Below are 15,416 nucleotides of genomic sequence, written 5' to 3' on the forward strand. Positions count from 1 at the left end.
TATACTGTCCTTGACTTCCCTTGTCAGCCACGGTTGCCTCTTACTCCCCTTAGAATCTCTCTTCCTCTTTGGAATGAACTGATCCTGCACCTTCTGTATTATTCCCAGAAATATCTGCCATTGTTGTTCCACCGTCTTCCCTGCTAGGGTCTCTTTCCAGTCAACTCTGGCCAGCTCTTCCCTCATGCCTCTATAGTCCCCCTTGCTCAACTGCAATACTGACACTTTCGATTTTCCCTTCTCCCTCTCAAATTATAGATTAAAACTTATCATATTATGATCATTGCCTCTTAATGGCTCTTTTACCTTGAGTTCCCTTATCAAATCCGGTTCATTACACAACACTAAATCCAGAATTGCCTGGTGGGCTCCAGTACAAGCTGTTCTAAGAAGCCATCTCGGAGGCACTCCACAAACTCCCTTTCCTAGGGTCCATTACCAATCTGATTTTCCCAGTCTACCTGCATGTTGAAATCTCTCATAACCACCGTAGCATTACATTTGCGACATGCCAATTTTAGCTCTTGATTCAACATGCACCCTATGTCGAGGCTACTGTTTGGGGGCCTGTAGATAACTCCCATGAGGGTCTTTTTACCCTTACAATTCCTCATTTCTATCCATACTGATTCTACATCTCCTGCTTCTATGTCACCCCTTGCAAGGCACTGAATATTATTCCTTACCAACAGAGCGACCCCACCCCCTCTGCCCACCTGTCTGTCTTTTCGATAGGTCGTATACCGCTGAATATTCAGTTCCCAGCCCTGGTCCTCTTGCAGCCATGTCTCTGTGATTTCCACAACATCATACTTGCCAATGAGCCTCATGCTCATCCACTTTATTTTTTATTCTTCGCGCATTCAAATACAACACTTTAACTTCAGTATTCACCTCCCTTCTCACACCAGTCACTATTGGCCCTGACCTTACTCGCTTATCCCATCTTGAACTTTCCTTCCCATTTATTCGAGAGTCTTTTGCAATTTCTCCTGTATTTGCTTCCCCTTTAACTCCATCTCCATATTCCCAATTTGTCAACCCCTCCCCCCCAGTACTTAGTTTAAACCCACACGTGTAGCACTAGCAAACCTGCCTGCCAGAACGTTGGTCCTCCTGCTGTTAAGGTGTAACCTAACCCCTTTTGTACAGGTCACTCCTACCCCAGAAGAGATCCCAATGGTCTATAAATCTCAATCCCTGCTCCAGCCCCACAGCCATACATTCATATCCCCGATCTCTCTGTTCCTGCCCTCACCAGCATGAGGTACAGGAAACAATCCAGAGATAACCACCCTAGAAGTCCTGCTTTTCAATCTTCTTCCTAACTCGCTAAACTCACATTGCAGTACCTCCTTCCTCTTCCTCCCGACGTCGTTCGGGCCCACGTGCACAACTACTTCTGGCTGTTCACCTTCCCTCTTGAGGATGTTCTGAAGTCGGTCCGTGACATCTTTAACCCTGGCACCAGGGAGGCAACAGACTATCCTCAAGTCTCGCCAGCCGCCACAGAATCTCCTGTCCACACCTTGGACAATGGAGTCACCCACTACTATGGCTCTGCCTGACGTCGATCTCCCCGGTCGAGTCTCATTGCCAGGATTGGAATCACCGACCTGTCCGCTGCTCGGACTGGAAAAGCCTTCTGCCCCGACAGCTCTCAAGAGAGCGGACCTGTTTTCATTAGGCACAGCCATCGGGGTCTCCTGCTCTCCATGTTTACTCCCTTTTCTCCTAGTCACCCACCTTCTCTCTTCCTGTATCTTTGGAGTGACAACCTCACTGTCGGTCCTGTCCAGGAAGCTCTCGTTGTCCCGGATGGCCCCAAGGTCATCCAGCTGCTTCTCCAGTTCCCCAACACGGTCACTCAGGAGCTGCACCTGGACACAATTCCTGCAGATTTAGTTTCCAGATGTTCCATCGGTGTCCCTAACTGCCCACATCCTGCAGGAAGCACACTGCACCAACTTGCCTGCCATTTCTTCAGTGAACAAAATAATCACAAGTTTCAAATCAGGTGTAGCCTCCTTGCCGAAGAATCTCGAGCCAAAGACTCGCACTTTACTCACAAGGCACTTACCTCGACAAGGCTGCTGCCCGACAGGCCGCTCCCCTTGAGCAAGCCTTGCTTATTTTAGCTATTAAATGGACTTATTGGCCAATTTACCAATCTTCTAATTTAATTGCACTAGTCACATCCCTGTAGATTAGGCAGCACCAATCTCAGGCCCACCACTAGTCACATCCCTGTAGATCAGGCAGCACCAATCTCAGGTCCACCACTAGTCACATCCCTGTAGATCAGGCAGCACCAATCTCAGGTCCACCACTAGTCACATCCCTGTAGATCAGGCAGCACCAATCTCAGGTCCACCACTAGTCACATCCCTGTAGATCAGGCAGCACCAATCTCTGAGACCTCTAGTCACAGCCCTGTAGATCAGGCAGCACCAATCTCTGAGGCGTTGCATTGTACATGCCTTGATGGTCAAATACTTTGCAGTTAACTAACAACTGACATGAAAAATCCAAGCCTGTCTTATCAAATAGTCTTGTACTCCACGAACCTGCTGAGACACTAAAACTACTTTCTTGTGCTCTGATACTGCTTTGAAGATGACTACAAAACGGCATGTTTGTGAAACTTGGCTGTACATGTTGTCATGGCAATTCGGGGTTTGAATCGATTTGTTCAAAAGGAGTTGCAGTCCTAAAGTGGCAAAGTGCCTCTTCTGACGTCCAGCAGAAACCACCATCAACTATCTGTCCACCTTCCATTAGGTGAAGTATTATGTAAGACTAGTGCTGAAATTAGTAACAGAACTAAAACAGTGACTTTTAGTTCCGTTTAGTTGAGATACAGCACAGAAACAGGCCCTTCGGCCCGCCGAATCCGCGCCAACCAGCGATCCCCGTACATTAACACTAGCCTACACAACGAGGGACAATTTTACTTTCATACCAAGGCAATTAACCTACAAACCTGCACATCTTTGGTGTGTGGGAGGAAACCGGAGATCTCGGAGAAAACCCACGCAGGTCACGGGGAGAACGTGCAAACTCCGTACAGACAGCATCCGTAGTTGGGATGGAACCCGGGTCTCTGGCATGTTGAAACTTGTGATGTACCACTTGATGTTGCAGATTTGTGGACATGCTGTAACATGTGCTTTCATTTTTAAATTGCAGTTGATGAAGAACAAGGCGTACGTGATCATGATGATCTGCTTTGGGGGAGGAATCGGTGTTTTTACTGCCTTCTCTGCGCTCTTACAGCAGATTGTCTGTGTCCGGGGATACTCAAACGTAAGGCCATATTTTAAAATCCCTTTTACTGTTATTCCTTATTATTCCACAAAGTGTCAGACTTTTCAGAATTCAGAATTATCTGTTTTCATTTGGACAATGAATCGAGTCGTTCTTCTTGTTGGGGGATGTCATTTGGCACAGCCTGCATAATATATTGACCATGTTCCTGGACACTGGGGGATTCAGTGCAAAGCTGGCTTTCAAATAAGAGCAGACACAAGATGCTGGAGCAACTAAGCGGCTTAGGCAGCATCTGTGGAGAACATGGACACAGAGTGCTGGAGTAACTCAGCGGCTCAGGCAGCATCTGTGGAGAACATGAACACAGAGTGCTGGAGTAACTCAGCGGCTCAGGCAGCATCTCTGGAGAGTAGTAATGGGTGATGTTTCAGGTTGAGACGCTTCTTCAGACTGATGTAAGGGGATGGGGCCGACACTTTCAAAGAAGGATTCTCCACACAGCGTCAGTACTGAGAAAACAGGGAGCTGTCTCTTGGTACCATCCTGTGGCTATTGATGTGTGTTAAAGACTGTAAAGTGGTCCCAATGTAGATGGGTGGCAGGAGATTTGGGTACTGTTGTGGACAGATGAGAGGGTACAGGCTGCTGGGAATTAAGTGGGAGAATGGGACTGATGTCGTTTGAAAGCTGCAAAGACTTGAAGGGCCCAACGTTGTGGGAAATATATAACTAACTGCATGGTATTGAATTGAATACATTTTATTAGCCAAGTATGTATGCATACAGGCCATTCTTAGTCACGTGTGTGACCATGTGTGTCACACACGTGCCAGAAATATTTGACCTCTGACCCTAAACAAACATTGTCAGCATAACAAAAATTTCACTTGATAAACTACAACATATATAAATCATATATACGGTACAAAACAATATAGCTGTAATGCTTTCAGAATTAGAAGAGATGTATTCCGCAATTTTTCACTTTTTTGGTCACTCACGTTAGTAAGTGAATGTGCCTTGGTGCTTTGCTCGCAAGTAACAACACGACATACAGTAAACAATTAAGAGCAAAATAACTTTTACTGACAGCACTGCTGTGCTAGGGACAAAGTGTGGGTTTATGCTGGTCTTGGCTCATTGAGTTACAGTCATACAGCATGGAAACAGGCCCTTCGGCTCAACTTGTCCATGCCTAACAAGATGCCCCATCTACACTAGTTCGACTTGCCCTCGTTTGGCCAATATCCCTTTAATCATTTAAATGTTATTGTTGTACCTGCCTCAATCCCCGGGATGGCGGGACTGTCATACGAGGAAAGATTTGAAAGACTGGGCATGTATTCACTGGAGTTTAGAAGGACAAGAGTGCTGGTGCTGGCTCGAAGGGCCGAATGGCCTCCTCCTGCACCTATTTTCTATGAGAGGGAATCTTATAGTGGCGCATAAAATTATAAAAGGACTGGACAAGCTAGATGCAGGAAAAATGGTCCCAATGTTGGGGGAGTCCAGAACCAGGGGCCACAGTCTAAGAATAAAGGGGAGGACATTTAAAACTGAGGCGAGAAGAAACTTTTTCACATTCATTTGTGAATTTGTGGAATTCTCTGCTACAGAAGGCAGTGGAGGCCAATTCACTGGATGAATTTAAAAGAGAGTTAGATAGAACTCTAGGGGCTAGCGAAATCAAGCGATATGGGGAGAAGGCAGGCACAGGTTACTGATTGTGGATGATCAGCCATGATCACAATGAATGGCGGTGCTGGCTCGAAGGGCCAAATGGCCTCCTCCTGCACCTATTTTCTATGTTTCTATGTTAACTACTTTCTCTGGCAGCTCATTCCACTAACCCACCACCCTTTGTGTGAAAAAGGTTGCCCCTCAGATTCCTATTAAATCTTTCCCCTCTCACCTTAAACCTATGATCTCCGGTTGTTGAATCCCCTACTCTGGGTAAAAGACCCTATCTCTCTACCCCCCTAACGATTTTGCAAAGGAGCCTGCTGTGGAGAGTGCCGGTGAGGAATGGTTGGATCAGTTCCGCAGTGCTGCACCCTGCTGCCACAGTGCTGGCCATTGTTGTGGACAGAGGGACCCACTCTGTGTGTTGACAGAGCACCCTGTACGCTGTGGTCTCCCCGCACCTTCCAGTGGGGCATGGTGAAACCTACCTGCCCACCCCCCCCATATTTGGCTCCATAATTCTCCCTATTCTGAGAACTCAAAGCCCAGTGAGCGTTCTTTATAAAGAATACTAGACGACCCGTGTTCCTGTTGTGACAGCGGTTGATGGGAAAAAAAGACACACAATTTTAATATTATTGAGTGGCCAAACTTTAACTTGAAGATAATTTGAGCATTTACATCAGGAGTCATCGTTCAATGAAGCACGCGTTTATTGACAACATTGAACACGGAAGCATTAGATCAAAATGGCAATGCTTATTTTATGGGGTATGTGTCCGAAATACAGCCACAATAGTACACGATAGCGCAACATTTTGAACGAAACTTGATACTGCACACCGCAGGCGAATGGTGAGTAAGGTGGGCCTAAAATTGTTGCGCTATCGTGTACCGTTTTGGCTGTATTTCAGGAACACACACACACACACACATATATATATATCTATCTAATTTTTGCACCGCCTTAATCACCACGCTGAACGCTGGTCGAAAATGATATTTTCATTTAATTTGGTCGTATATATTTTAAATTACAGAGGTTTTAAAGTTAAAACATTTTATTTCTAACTGATTTATTGAAGGTCTTCAGCATGTGACGCCACAATGCCCCTGTGAGATGAGCTCGCGCTGCCCCTCCCCTCCCCCACAACTCATGCAGATATATGTATAACATGTGGACCTGCAGCCACAACGGTAAACCACAGTGGGGGAGGGAAGGGTGACAGTGGGGGAGGGAAGAGTGAGGGTGGGAGGGGAGGGGGACAGTGAGAATGGGGGTGGGGCGAGTGGAGGGGGTGAGGGCCCCCTCCTCTCCGCCCCCCCCCCCTCCTCCTCTCCCCCACCTCCCCCCACTGAGATTGTTTTTTGTTTTTTTTAACAGACAATTTATTTTAAAGAAAAAACGTAATTTCCCTAGGTCGCAATGGAAACCCTACGAGGACGGGCCCAACGGGCCCACTTGGTCTAGTATATATATACATTTATATATATATATACACACACAAGATCTGAGGAACTGGTGCAGGGAGCAGGGATTCAAGTTTCTGGATCATTGGGACCTCTTCTGGGGGAAGTATGACCTGTACAAAAAGGACGGGTTGCATCTGAACCTGAGAGGAACCAATATCCTGGCGGGGAGATTTGCTAAGGTAATTGCGGAGACTTTAAACTAGTACGGTTGGGGGGAGGGACTCAAACACAGATAGCTAATAGGCAGTGTGTGAGGCAGGAGGCAGAAAAGGGAAACACTCAGACCCAATATGTAGGAGAGAAAGAAGTGAAAAGAAATAAACTGAGAATAAGAAATGATGGGTCCCTTAAATGTGTATATTTTAATGCTAGGAGCATTGTAAGAAAGGTGGATGAGCTTAGAGCCTGGATTGACATCTGAAAGTATGATGTTGTGGCGATCAGTGAAACATGGTTGCAGGAAGGTTGCGATTGGCAATTAAATATTCCAGGATTTCATTGTTTCAGATGTGATAGAATCGGAGGGGCAAGAGGTGGGGGTGTTGCATTGCTTGTCAGGGAGGATATCACAGCAGTGCTTTGGCAGGACAGACTAGAAGGCTCGATTAGGGAGGCTGTTTGGGAGGAACTCAGAAATGAGAAAGGTTTAGCAACACTTATAGGGGTGTATTATAGACCGCCAAATAGGGAACGAGAATTGGAAGAGCAAATATGTAAGGAGATAGCAGATATTAGTAGTAAGCACAAAGTAGTGATTGTGGGTGATTTCAATTTTCCGTACATAGACTGGGAATCACATTCTGTTAAAGGACTGGATGGTTTGGAGTTTGTAAAATGTGTGCAGGATAGTTTTTTGCAGCAATACGTAGAGGTACCTACCAGAGAAGGGGCAGTGTTGGACCTCCTGTTGGGAAATGAGACGGGTCAGGTGACGGAGGTATGTGTTGAGGAGCACTTTGGGTCTAGTGATCACAATGCCATTAGTTTCAATATAATTATGGAGAAGGTCAAATCTGGACCAAGGGTTGAGATTTTGGATTGGAGAAAGGCTAATTTTGAGGAGATGAGAAAGGATTTAAAAGGAGTGAAATGGAACTTTTTGTTTTATGAAAAGGATATAATAGAGAAATGGAGGATATTTAAAGGTGAAATTTTGAGAGTACAGTCTTTATGTCCCTGTTCGGTGGAAAGGAAAGAATAATAATTTGAAAGAGCTGTGGTTTTCCAGAGAAATTGGACACGGTTCGGAAAAAGAGGGAGATATACAATAAATATAAGCGGCAGGGAGTAAATGAGGTTCTTGAGGAATATAAAGAATGTAAAAGGAATCTTAAGAAGGAAATTAGAAAAGCGAAAAAAAGATATGAGGTTGCTTTGGCAAGTAATGTAAAAGTAAACCCCAAGGGGTTCTACAGATATGTCAATAGCAAAAGGATAGCGAGGGATAAAATTGGCCCATTAGAGAGTCAGAGTGGACAGCTATGTGCTGAGCCGGAAGAAATGGGGGAGATATTAAACAATTTCTTTTCTTCGGTATTCACCGAGGAGAAGGATATTGAATTATGCTCACATAATGGAATTATGCTCACTTTTGTAAGCGAAACAAGTAGAGTAGTAATGGAAATTATGAGGATTAAAGAAGAGGAGGTACGGACACTTTTGAAAAATATAAAAGTGGATAAGTCTCCAGGTCCTGATAGGATATTCCCTAGGACATTGAGGGAAGTTAGTGCAGAAATAGCAGGGGCTATGACGGAAATATTTCAAACGTCATTAGAAACGGGGATGGTGCCGGAAGATTGGCGCATTGCGCATGTTGTGCCTTTGTTTAAAAAAGGTTCTAAAAGTAAACTTAGCAATTATAGACCTGTTAGTTTGACGTCTGTGGTGGGAAAATTAATGGAAAAGATACTTAGGGACAATATATATAATTATTTGGATAAACAAGGCCTGATTAGAAACAGTCAACATGGATTTGTGCCTGGAAGGTCATGTTTGACTAATCTTCTTGAATTTTTTGAAGAGGTTACCAGGGAAATTGATAAGGGCATGGCTGTGGATGTTGTCTGTATGGACTTCAGTAAGGCATTTGACAAGGTTCCACATGGAAGGTTGATTAAGAAGGTTAAATCGTTGGGTATTAATAGTGAGGTTGCAAGATGGATTCAACAATGGCTGAATGGGAGATACCAGAGGGTAATGGTTGACAATTGTATGTCAGGTTGGAGGCCAGTGTCTAGTGGAGTACCCCAAGGATCTGTGTTGGGTCCACTGTTGTTTGTCATTTACATTAATGACCTGGATGATGGTGTGGCAAATTGGATTAGTAAATATGCAGATGATACTAAGATAGGTGGTGTAGTTAATAATGAAGTAGAGTTTCAAAGTCCTCAGAGGGACTTGGGCCTTTTGGAAGGGTGGGCTGAAAGATGGCAGATGGAGTTTAATGCTGATAAGTGTGAGGTGCTGCATTTTGGTAGGACAAATCAAAATAGGACGTACAGGGTAAATGGTAGGGAATTGAGGAATGCAGTGGAACAGAGGGATCTGGGAATAACTGTGCACTGTTCCCTGAAGGTGGAATCTCATGTGGATAGGGTGGTGAAGAAGGCGTTTGGTATGCTTGCCTTTATAAATCAGAGCATCGAATATAGAAGTTGGGATGTAATGTTAAAATTGTACAGGGCATTGGTGAGGCCGAATCTGGAGTATGGTGTGCAGGTCTGGTCGCCAAATTATAGGAAGGATGTCGACAAAATGGAGAGGGTACAGAGGAGATTTACTAGAATGTTGCCTGTGTTTCAGCACTGAAGCTACAGAGAGAGGTTGAACAGGTTGGGTCTTTATTCTTTGGAGCGTAGAAGGTTGAGGGGGGACTTGATAGAGGTTTTTAAAATGTTAAGAGGGACGGACAGAGTTGACGTGGGTAGGCTTTTCCCTTTGAGAGTGGGGAAGATTCCAACAAGGGGACATAGCTTCAGAATTGAGGGACAAAGGTTTAGGGGTAACATGAGGGGTAACTTCTTTACTCAGAGGGTGGTGGCTGTATGGAATGGGCTTCCGGTGGAAGTGGTGGAGGCAGGCTCGATTTTATTATTTAAGAGTAAATTGGATAGGTATATGGATAAGAGGGGATTAGAGGGTTATGGTCTGAGAGCAGGTAGATGAGACTAGGTCAGAGAGAGTGGTCGGCGTGGACTGGTAGGGCCGAATGGGCCTGTTTCCGTGCTGTAGTTGTTATAAGATGAGATTTAAAAAAATATATAGATAGATGTACAAAGGGGAGGGAGTGATGAAGCAACGGTTCCCTCACATATCCCAACCACCTCTCAGCCCCTGAATACAGTCTGTGTGGCAGCTACCGTAAGTGTGGTCTGAGGCAGTCATTGTATTTGTGATGTGGGGTTTGAGTGGGCAGTAGCGATGGCCAAAAGCTGAGCTGAGATAGATCACGGGTGCATTACAGGTGCTCTGACGACTAACAGAGTTACAAACACACGTGGTTGTCATGTAGTGTGGTTGTGGTGTGGTGTGTATAATGCCTTCCCTTCTTTATTACAGAGTTTTGCGGGGGTCTGTGGAGCCTTGTTTATTGTGTTTGGGATCTTGGGTGCATTCGTGGTCGGTATATACGTGGATAGGACGAGGAATTTTATGGAAACCACCAAGATTAATTTCTGTATCGCTGCTCTAGCTTGCATTGGGTTTGCACTGGTAAGTAAACCATCACTGTCTCTAGTGCATTGCTAACAACAACAGAGAGAGAGAGAGAGAGAGAGAGAGAGAGAGAGAGAGAGACAGAGAGAGAGAGAGAGAGAGAGAGAGAGAGAGAGAGAGAGAGAGAGAGAGAGAGAGAGAGAGAGAGAGAGAGAGAGAGAGAGAGAGAGAGAGAGAGAGAGAGAGAGAGAGAGAGAGAGAGAGAAAAAGAGAAAAAGAGAAAAAGAGAAAAAGAGAAAAAGAGAAAAAGAGAAAAAGAGAAAAAGAGAAAAAGAGAAAAAGAGAAAAAGAAAGAGAGAGAGAGAGAGAGAGAGAAAAAGAGAGAAAGAAAAAGAGAGAAAAAGAGAGAAAGAAAAAGAGAGATCATGCAAAGTTAATAGCCATTAACTCTTTCAGGTCAGACCAACAAATGAAGCAACATCAGGAAACTCCAGGCATGCAAAGAATCAGTACTACAGAGACCTTAAAATGATGCCATCTTTTGTTTAATGTATTGGATTAGTGAGCTGTTAAAGTTCAATTCTAATAGACAGACAACAATACCATAAAGTGGTAAAACATTAGAGTCTTTATTACGCCAGCGGGAGTGGGAGAGCTGCAACTAGTATTTTTTTTTATTTTTTTTTTTTTATATCAAAAGAAATACTTTATTCAAATAATAAATATCATTCACAAAACATATTTTTAAACAAGCCCATCTGACATTTCGGGAGGTTACATTCGATATAGGCATTCATTTAGACATTTACATACACTTACCCAGTATCCCTTATTTGGAGGGGCGTCTCTCTCCACCACACCCTGCCCCCCCATGTCCAGCAGCGAAAGGACCCTAGACTGTGGTCCTCCCCCACAGGGCCTTGGCCTTGGCGTTGGCTGCACCAAGCTTCAGTGCGTCCCTCAGCACGTACTCCTGCAGTCTACAGCAAGCCAGTCGGCAACATTCCTTGACGGACAGCTCGCTCCGCTGGGAGGCCAACAAAGCTCGGGCAGACCAAAGAGCGTCTTTCACCGAGTTGATGACCTTCCAGCAGCACCCGATGTCAGTCTCGGAATGCGTCCCTGGGAACAGTCCGTAGATCACAGAGTCCTCTGTGACGGAGCTGCTCGGAATGAATCGTGACAGGGACCCCTGCAGAACTCTCCAGACTCTCTTGGCAAATCCACACTCTGTGAAGAGGTGGGCCACCGTCTCCTCTCCATAGCAGCCGTCCCGGAGGCAGCGTGCGCTGGTAGTGAGGTTCTGGCGGTGCAGGAATGATCTGACTGAGAGGGCTCCCCTCACCGCCAGCCAAGCCAGGTCTTGGTGCTTGTTGGTGAGTTCTGGCGATGAGGCATTTTGCCAGACAAGCTGGGCAGTCTGCTCTGAGAACCACGCCACAGGATCCATGGAGTCATCCCCTGCAGTGCCTGCAGGACGTTCCGTGCTGACCACTGCCCGATGGACTTGTGGTCAAAGGTGTTGGTCCAGAAGAACCTTTCCACAAACGACAGGTGGTTCGGCAATGTCCAGCTGACTGACACATTGCGTGGCATCTGCGCCAGGCCCATCCTTCGCAACACCGGGGACAGGTAGAACCTCAGCAGGTAGTGGCATTTGGTGCCCACGTGCCTTGGCTCTATGCTCCGCCTGATGCAGCCACACACGAAGGTGGCCATCAGGATGAGGGCGACGTTGGGCACGCTTTTACCCCCGTTGTCTGCCGACTTGTGCATTGTGGCTCGTCGCACCCGGTCCATCGCCGACCCCCAGATGAAGCGGAAGACGGCCCGGGTGATCCCCTTGGCGTGGGAGGGAGGGACGGGCCACACTTGCGCCAAGTACAGCAGCCCCGAGAGCACCTCACACCTGATGACCAGGTTTTTCCCCGTGATGGAGAGGGAGCGCTGCTTCCACAGCTCCAGCTTCTTCCCCACCTTGGCTATCCGCTCCAGCCAATTTTTGTTACATGCCTCAGCCTTCCTGAACCAGATCCCCAGCACCTTCAGGAAGTCAGGCTTGATGGTGAAGGGGATGGAAGATCGGTCGGGCCAGTTGCCAAAGAGCATGGCCTCGCTCTTCCTGCGGTTTACCTTGGCCCCCGTGGCCAATTCAAACTGGTCGCAGACGTTGATCAGTCTGCGGACCGACCCTGGATCCGAGCAGAAGACGGCGACATCGTCCATGTACAGGGAGGCCTTGACCTGAGTGCCCCCACTGCCTGGCAATGTCACTCCTCTTATGCTTGCATCCTTCCTGATGGATTCGGCAAAGGGTTCAATGCAACAGACGAACAAGACAGGGGAGAGAGGGCAACCCTGCCTGACTCCAGACCTGACGGGGAAGCTGTCTGATTCCCACCCATTAATTTGGACTGCACTACAGATATCGGTGTAGAGCAGTTGTATCCACTTCCTGATTCCCTCCCCAAAGCCCATTTTGGAGAGCACGTCCCTCATGTACGTGTGCGATATCCTGTCGAAGGCCTTCTCCTGGTCCAAGCTGACCAGGCAGGCATCCACCCGTCTGTCCTGCACGTAGGCAATGGTGTCTCTCAGCAGCACCAGGCTGTCTGAGATTTTCCTGCCAGGTACAGCACAGGTTTGGTCCGGGTGGATCACCTGTCCCAGAGCAGACTTGACCCGGTTGGCGATGGCCTTAGACAGGATCTTGTAGTCTACATTTAACAATGTGATGAGTCTCCAATTCCTTATGTCATTCATCTCCCCCTTCTGCTTGTAGATCAGGGTGATGCTGCCCTTCCTAGTATGCTCGCATACTAGCAGCCACTCGAAGACCCCACTCACTTACAGAGTGTTTCAGCAACCTTTTTATACACTAAATACAATGGGTTTTTAGAAGTGATAACAGAACCAGACACCCCACACAGGTGGTCTTGCAAGAGGATAGGAGTTCAATGAATCATCACCCACTATCACTGGCCATTGTTCGAGGTCATTAATTCAGTATATTAACATAAACACATCTTCCTGGTGCTCAACTTTAGAGTGATTGTAACGAGGCTCAGTCTATTAACATAAACACATCTTCCTGGGGCTCAACCTTGTGGTGATTGTTAAGAGGCTCAAGTCTACTCGGTGCTCTTTCTTTGTATCCGTTTCCTGTCCTTTGTAAGATTACAACACCCCTTCTGCAATCTCAAGCCAGCATCTACACAGAGGTAGACTTGCCGGCATCTGAGGTATGCATTTTAATTTAGTGACAGTTCATCTTCATGTAGCATTTGGTCACATACACCTTAACTCTTAAATCCCCTGTTCTCCTTTACAGAGAATGTACGGGATGTCCCGGTTAGGGTTGCCAACTATCTCACTCCCAAATAAGGGACAAGGTGACGTCACCGCCCCACGTGACCTCACCCAGCCAGTGGCCACGTGCTCCTGCTCCACCAATGGAGGCCGCCCGAGCCGGAAGGTGGGTTGCTAAGCAACCTCTGTGAGGCGGCGCCTGGGCCTCCGGGATCAAAACTGTCCGGGCCTCCGGACTTACACTGTCCAAATCTACAGTGTCCGGGCCTACAGCGCCCCCAGGCATAATATGGGACAAGGGCAGTCCCATACAGGAAAAACTAATTTAGCCCAAAATATGGGATGTCCTGGCTAATATGGGACAGTTGGCAACCCTAGTTGTATGGTTCACATGCAGATATGTGTGCCTGGGACGGAACAGGAAGTAGATAGTGAGCTCCCAGATATGGGCTTATCTGTGGCTGAAGAGATGAGTTAGATTGCTCTTTGTCAGTATAGAGACGTAGTAATTCTGGTGAAATGGTATCAGCGTGCGGGGAATGTCACCGTGTTAATGTTCTGTGCTTTCAGGTATCGCGGTTGAGCGGTCAGCCTTTCCTCCTGGCCCTGGTGTGCTCACTGTTTGGGCTGTTTGGCTTTTCCATCTATCCGGTGGGCATGGAGCTCGGCGTGGAATGCTCGTATCCTGTAGGGGAAGGGACATCCACTGGACTCATCTTTGTCTCTGGGTAATTAATCATTCTATCTACATTTGGATTAGGCATCCTCTCTCTGACTTCCTCTCTCAACAAGGTGATTGGAAATGGCACTGGACTTATAATTCAATTCCTTCCACTTCCTTTAGTCTAGTTTTAGTTTAGTTTATTGTGATGTGTTCTGAGGTGCAGTGAAGAGCTTTTGTTGCGTGCTATCCAGTCAGTGGAAAGCCTACAGGTGATTGCAATCAAGCTGTCCACAGGATAAGGGGAATTATGTCTAGTGCAAAATAAAGTCCAGTAAAGTCTGATTAAAGATAGTCCGAAGGTCTCCAATGAGGTAGCTGGGAGGTCAGGACCTCAGCTCAGGAGGTCGGGACCTCAGCTCAGGAGGTCAGTTTAGTTTTTAGTTCAGAGATACAGCGCGGAAAAGGTCCTTCGGCCCACTGGGTCCGCGCCGACCAGCGATCCCCGCACATTAACACTATCCCACACCCACTAAGGGACAATTTTTTTACATTTACCAAGCCAATTAACCTACAAACCTGCACGTCTTTGGAGTGTGGGAGGAAATTCGAGTACGGTTTCTACTGAATGTGTATCGCGTTTGCACCATCGTAAAGTGGAAATACCGTAAGTGGAAGCTTCGTAAGTCGAGGAGCATCTGTACATATGACAATGAAATACTCTTGTCTCTAATGGACATCTGTCCCAGCGCGCCATTTGTTTTGAAATGCTGGAAACAGCTGATGGCTGAAACAGCAGCTACCCAGTGTTTCGGGTCCGAGACCCAATTCTCCTGTGTACTGCCTGACCTTAACAAAATCAACGTAACCAGGCAAAGTCAACATATTTGTGAAAGGGATATCATGTTTGGCCAATTAACTGGTGTCAGAGCCACGGTTGTCCACTGCAAAGAGAGGCCCTTCGGCCCACCACATCCATGCCAACCTTCCACCAATTTCTCTTTTATTGCAGATGAGCAGCATGTGCAGTATTTGAGTTTTCATTTTGATTTTTACTTTGCCCTGCAACCTTTTAAATGATTCCCTTTTGGCCAGAGCCTTAATGAATTTCACGTGAAATGACCAATCTTCATTTCTAGTGCCGCATCTTAGGTTCATAGAGTTATAGAGCATGGATACAAGCCCTTCAGCCAATCTCATCCCTGCTGACCAAGATACCTAACTCAGCTAATCCCACTTGTCTGTGTTTGGATATCCTACGTTTTAATTAAACCTCATGTGGAGGGTAGTTTGCAGGGAAAAGGAAGATCTTCCAACTACATTGTTCCAGTTATCAAGCCCCCAAGTAGCTTCTTACGGGAAA

General features: G+C 46.5%; 1 protein-coding gene across 2 annotated transcripts in view; it reads left to right on the forward strand.

Moving 5' to 3' along the window:
- Positions 1 to 15,416, forward strand: part of slc49a3 (solute carrier family 49 member 3) — a 73,484-nt gene that overhangs the window by 38,446 nt on the left and 19,622 nt on the right. For both annotated transcript variants that reach the window (XM_078413071.1, XM_078413078.1), the window contains exons 6-8: positions 3,190 to 3,306; positions 9,988 to 10,140; positions 13,963 to 14,120. In XM_078413071.1, coding sequence (XP_078269197.1) covers positions 3,190 to 3,306; positions 9,988 to 10,140; positions 13,963 to 14,120 — 428 coding nt within the window. The remainder of the gene's footprint in view (positions 1 to 3,189; positions 3,307 to 9,987; positions 10,141 to 13,962; positions 14,121 to 15,416) is intronic.

This window comes from Rhinoraja longicauda, chromosome 1, assembly GCF_053455715.1.
Source record: "Rhinoraja longicauda isolate Sanriku21f chromosome 1, sRhiLon1.1, whole genome shotgun sequence".
Classification (NCBI taxonomy): Eukaryota; Metazoa; Chordata; class Chondrichthyes; order Rajiformes; family Arhynchobatidae; genus Rhinoraja; species Rhinoraja longicauda.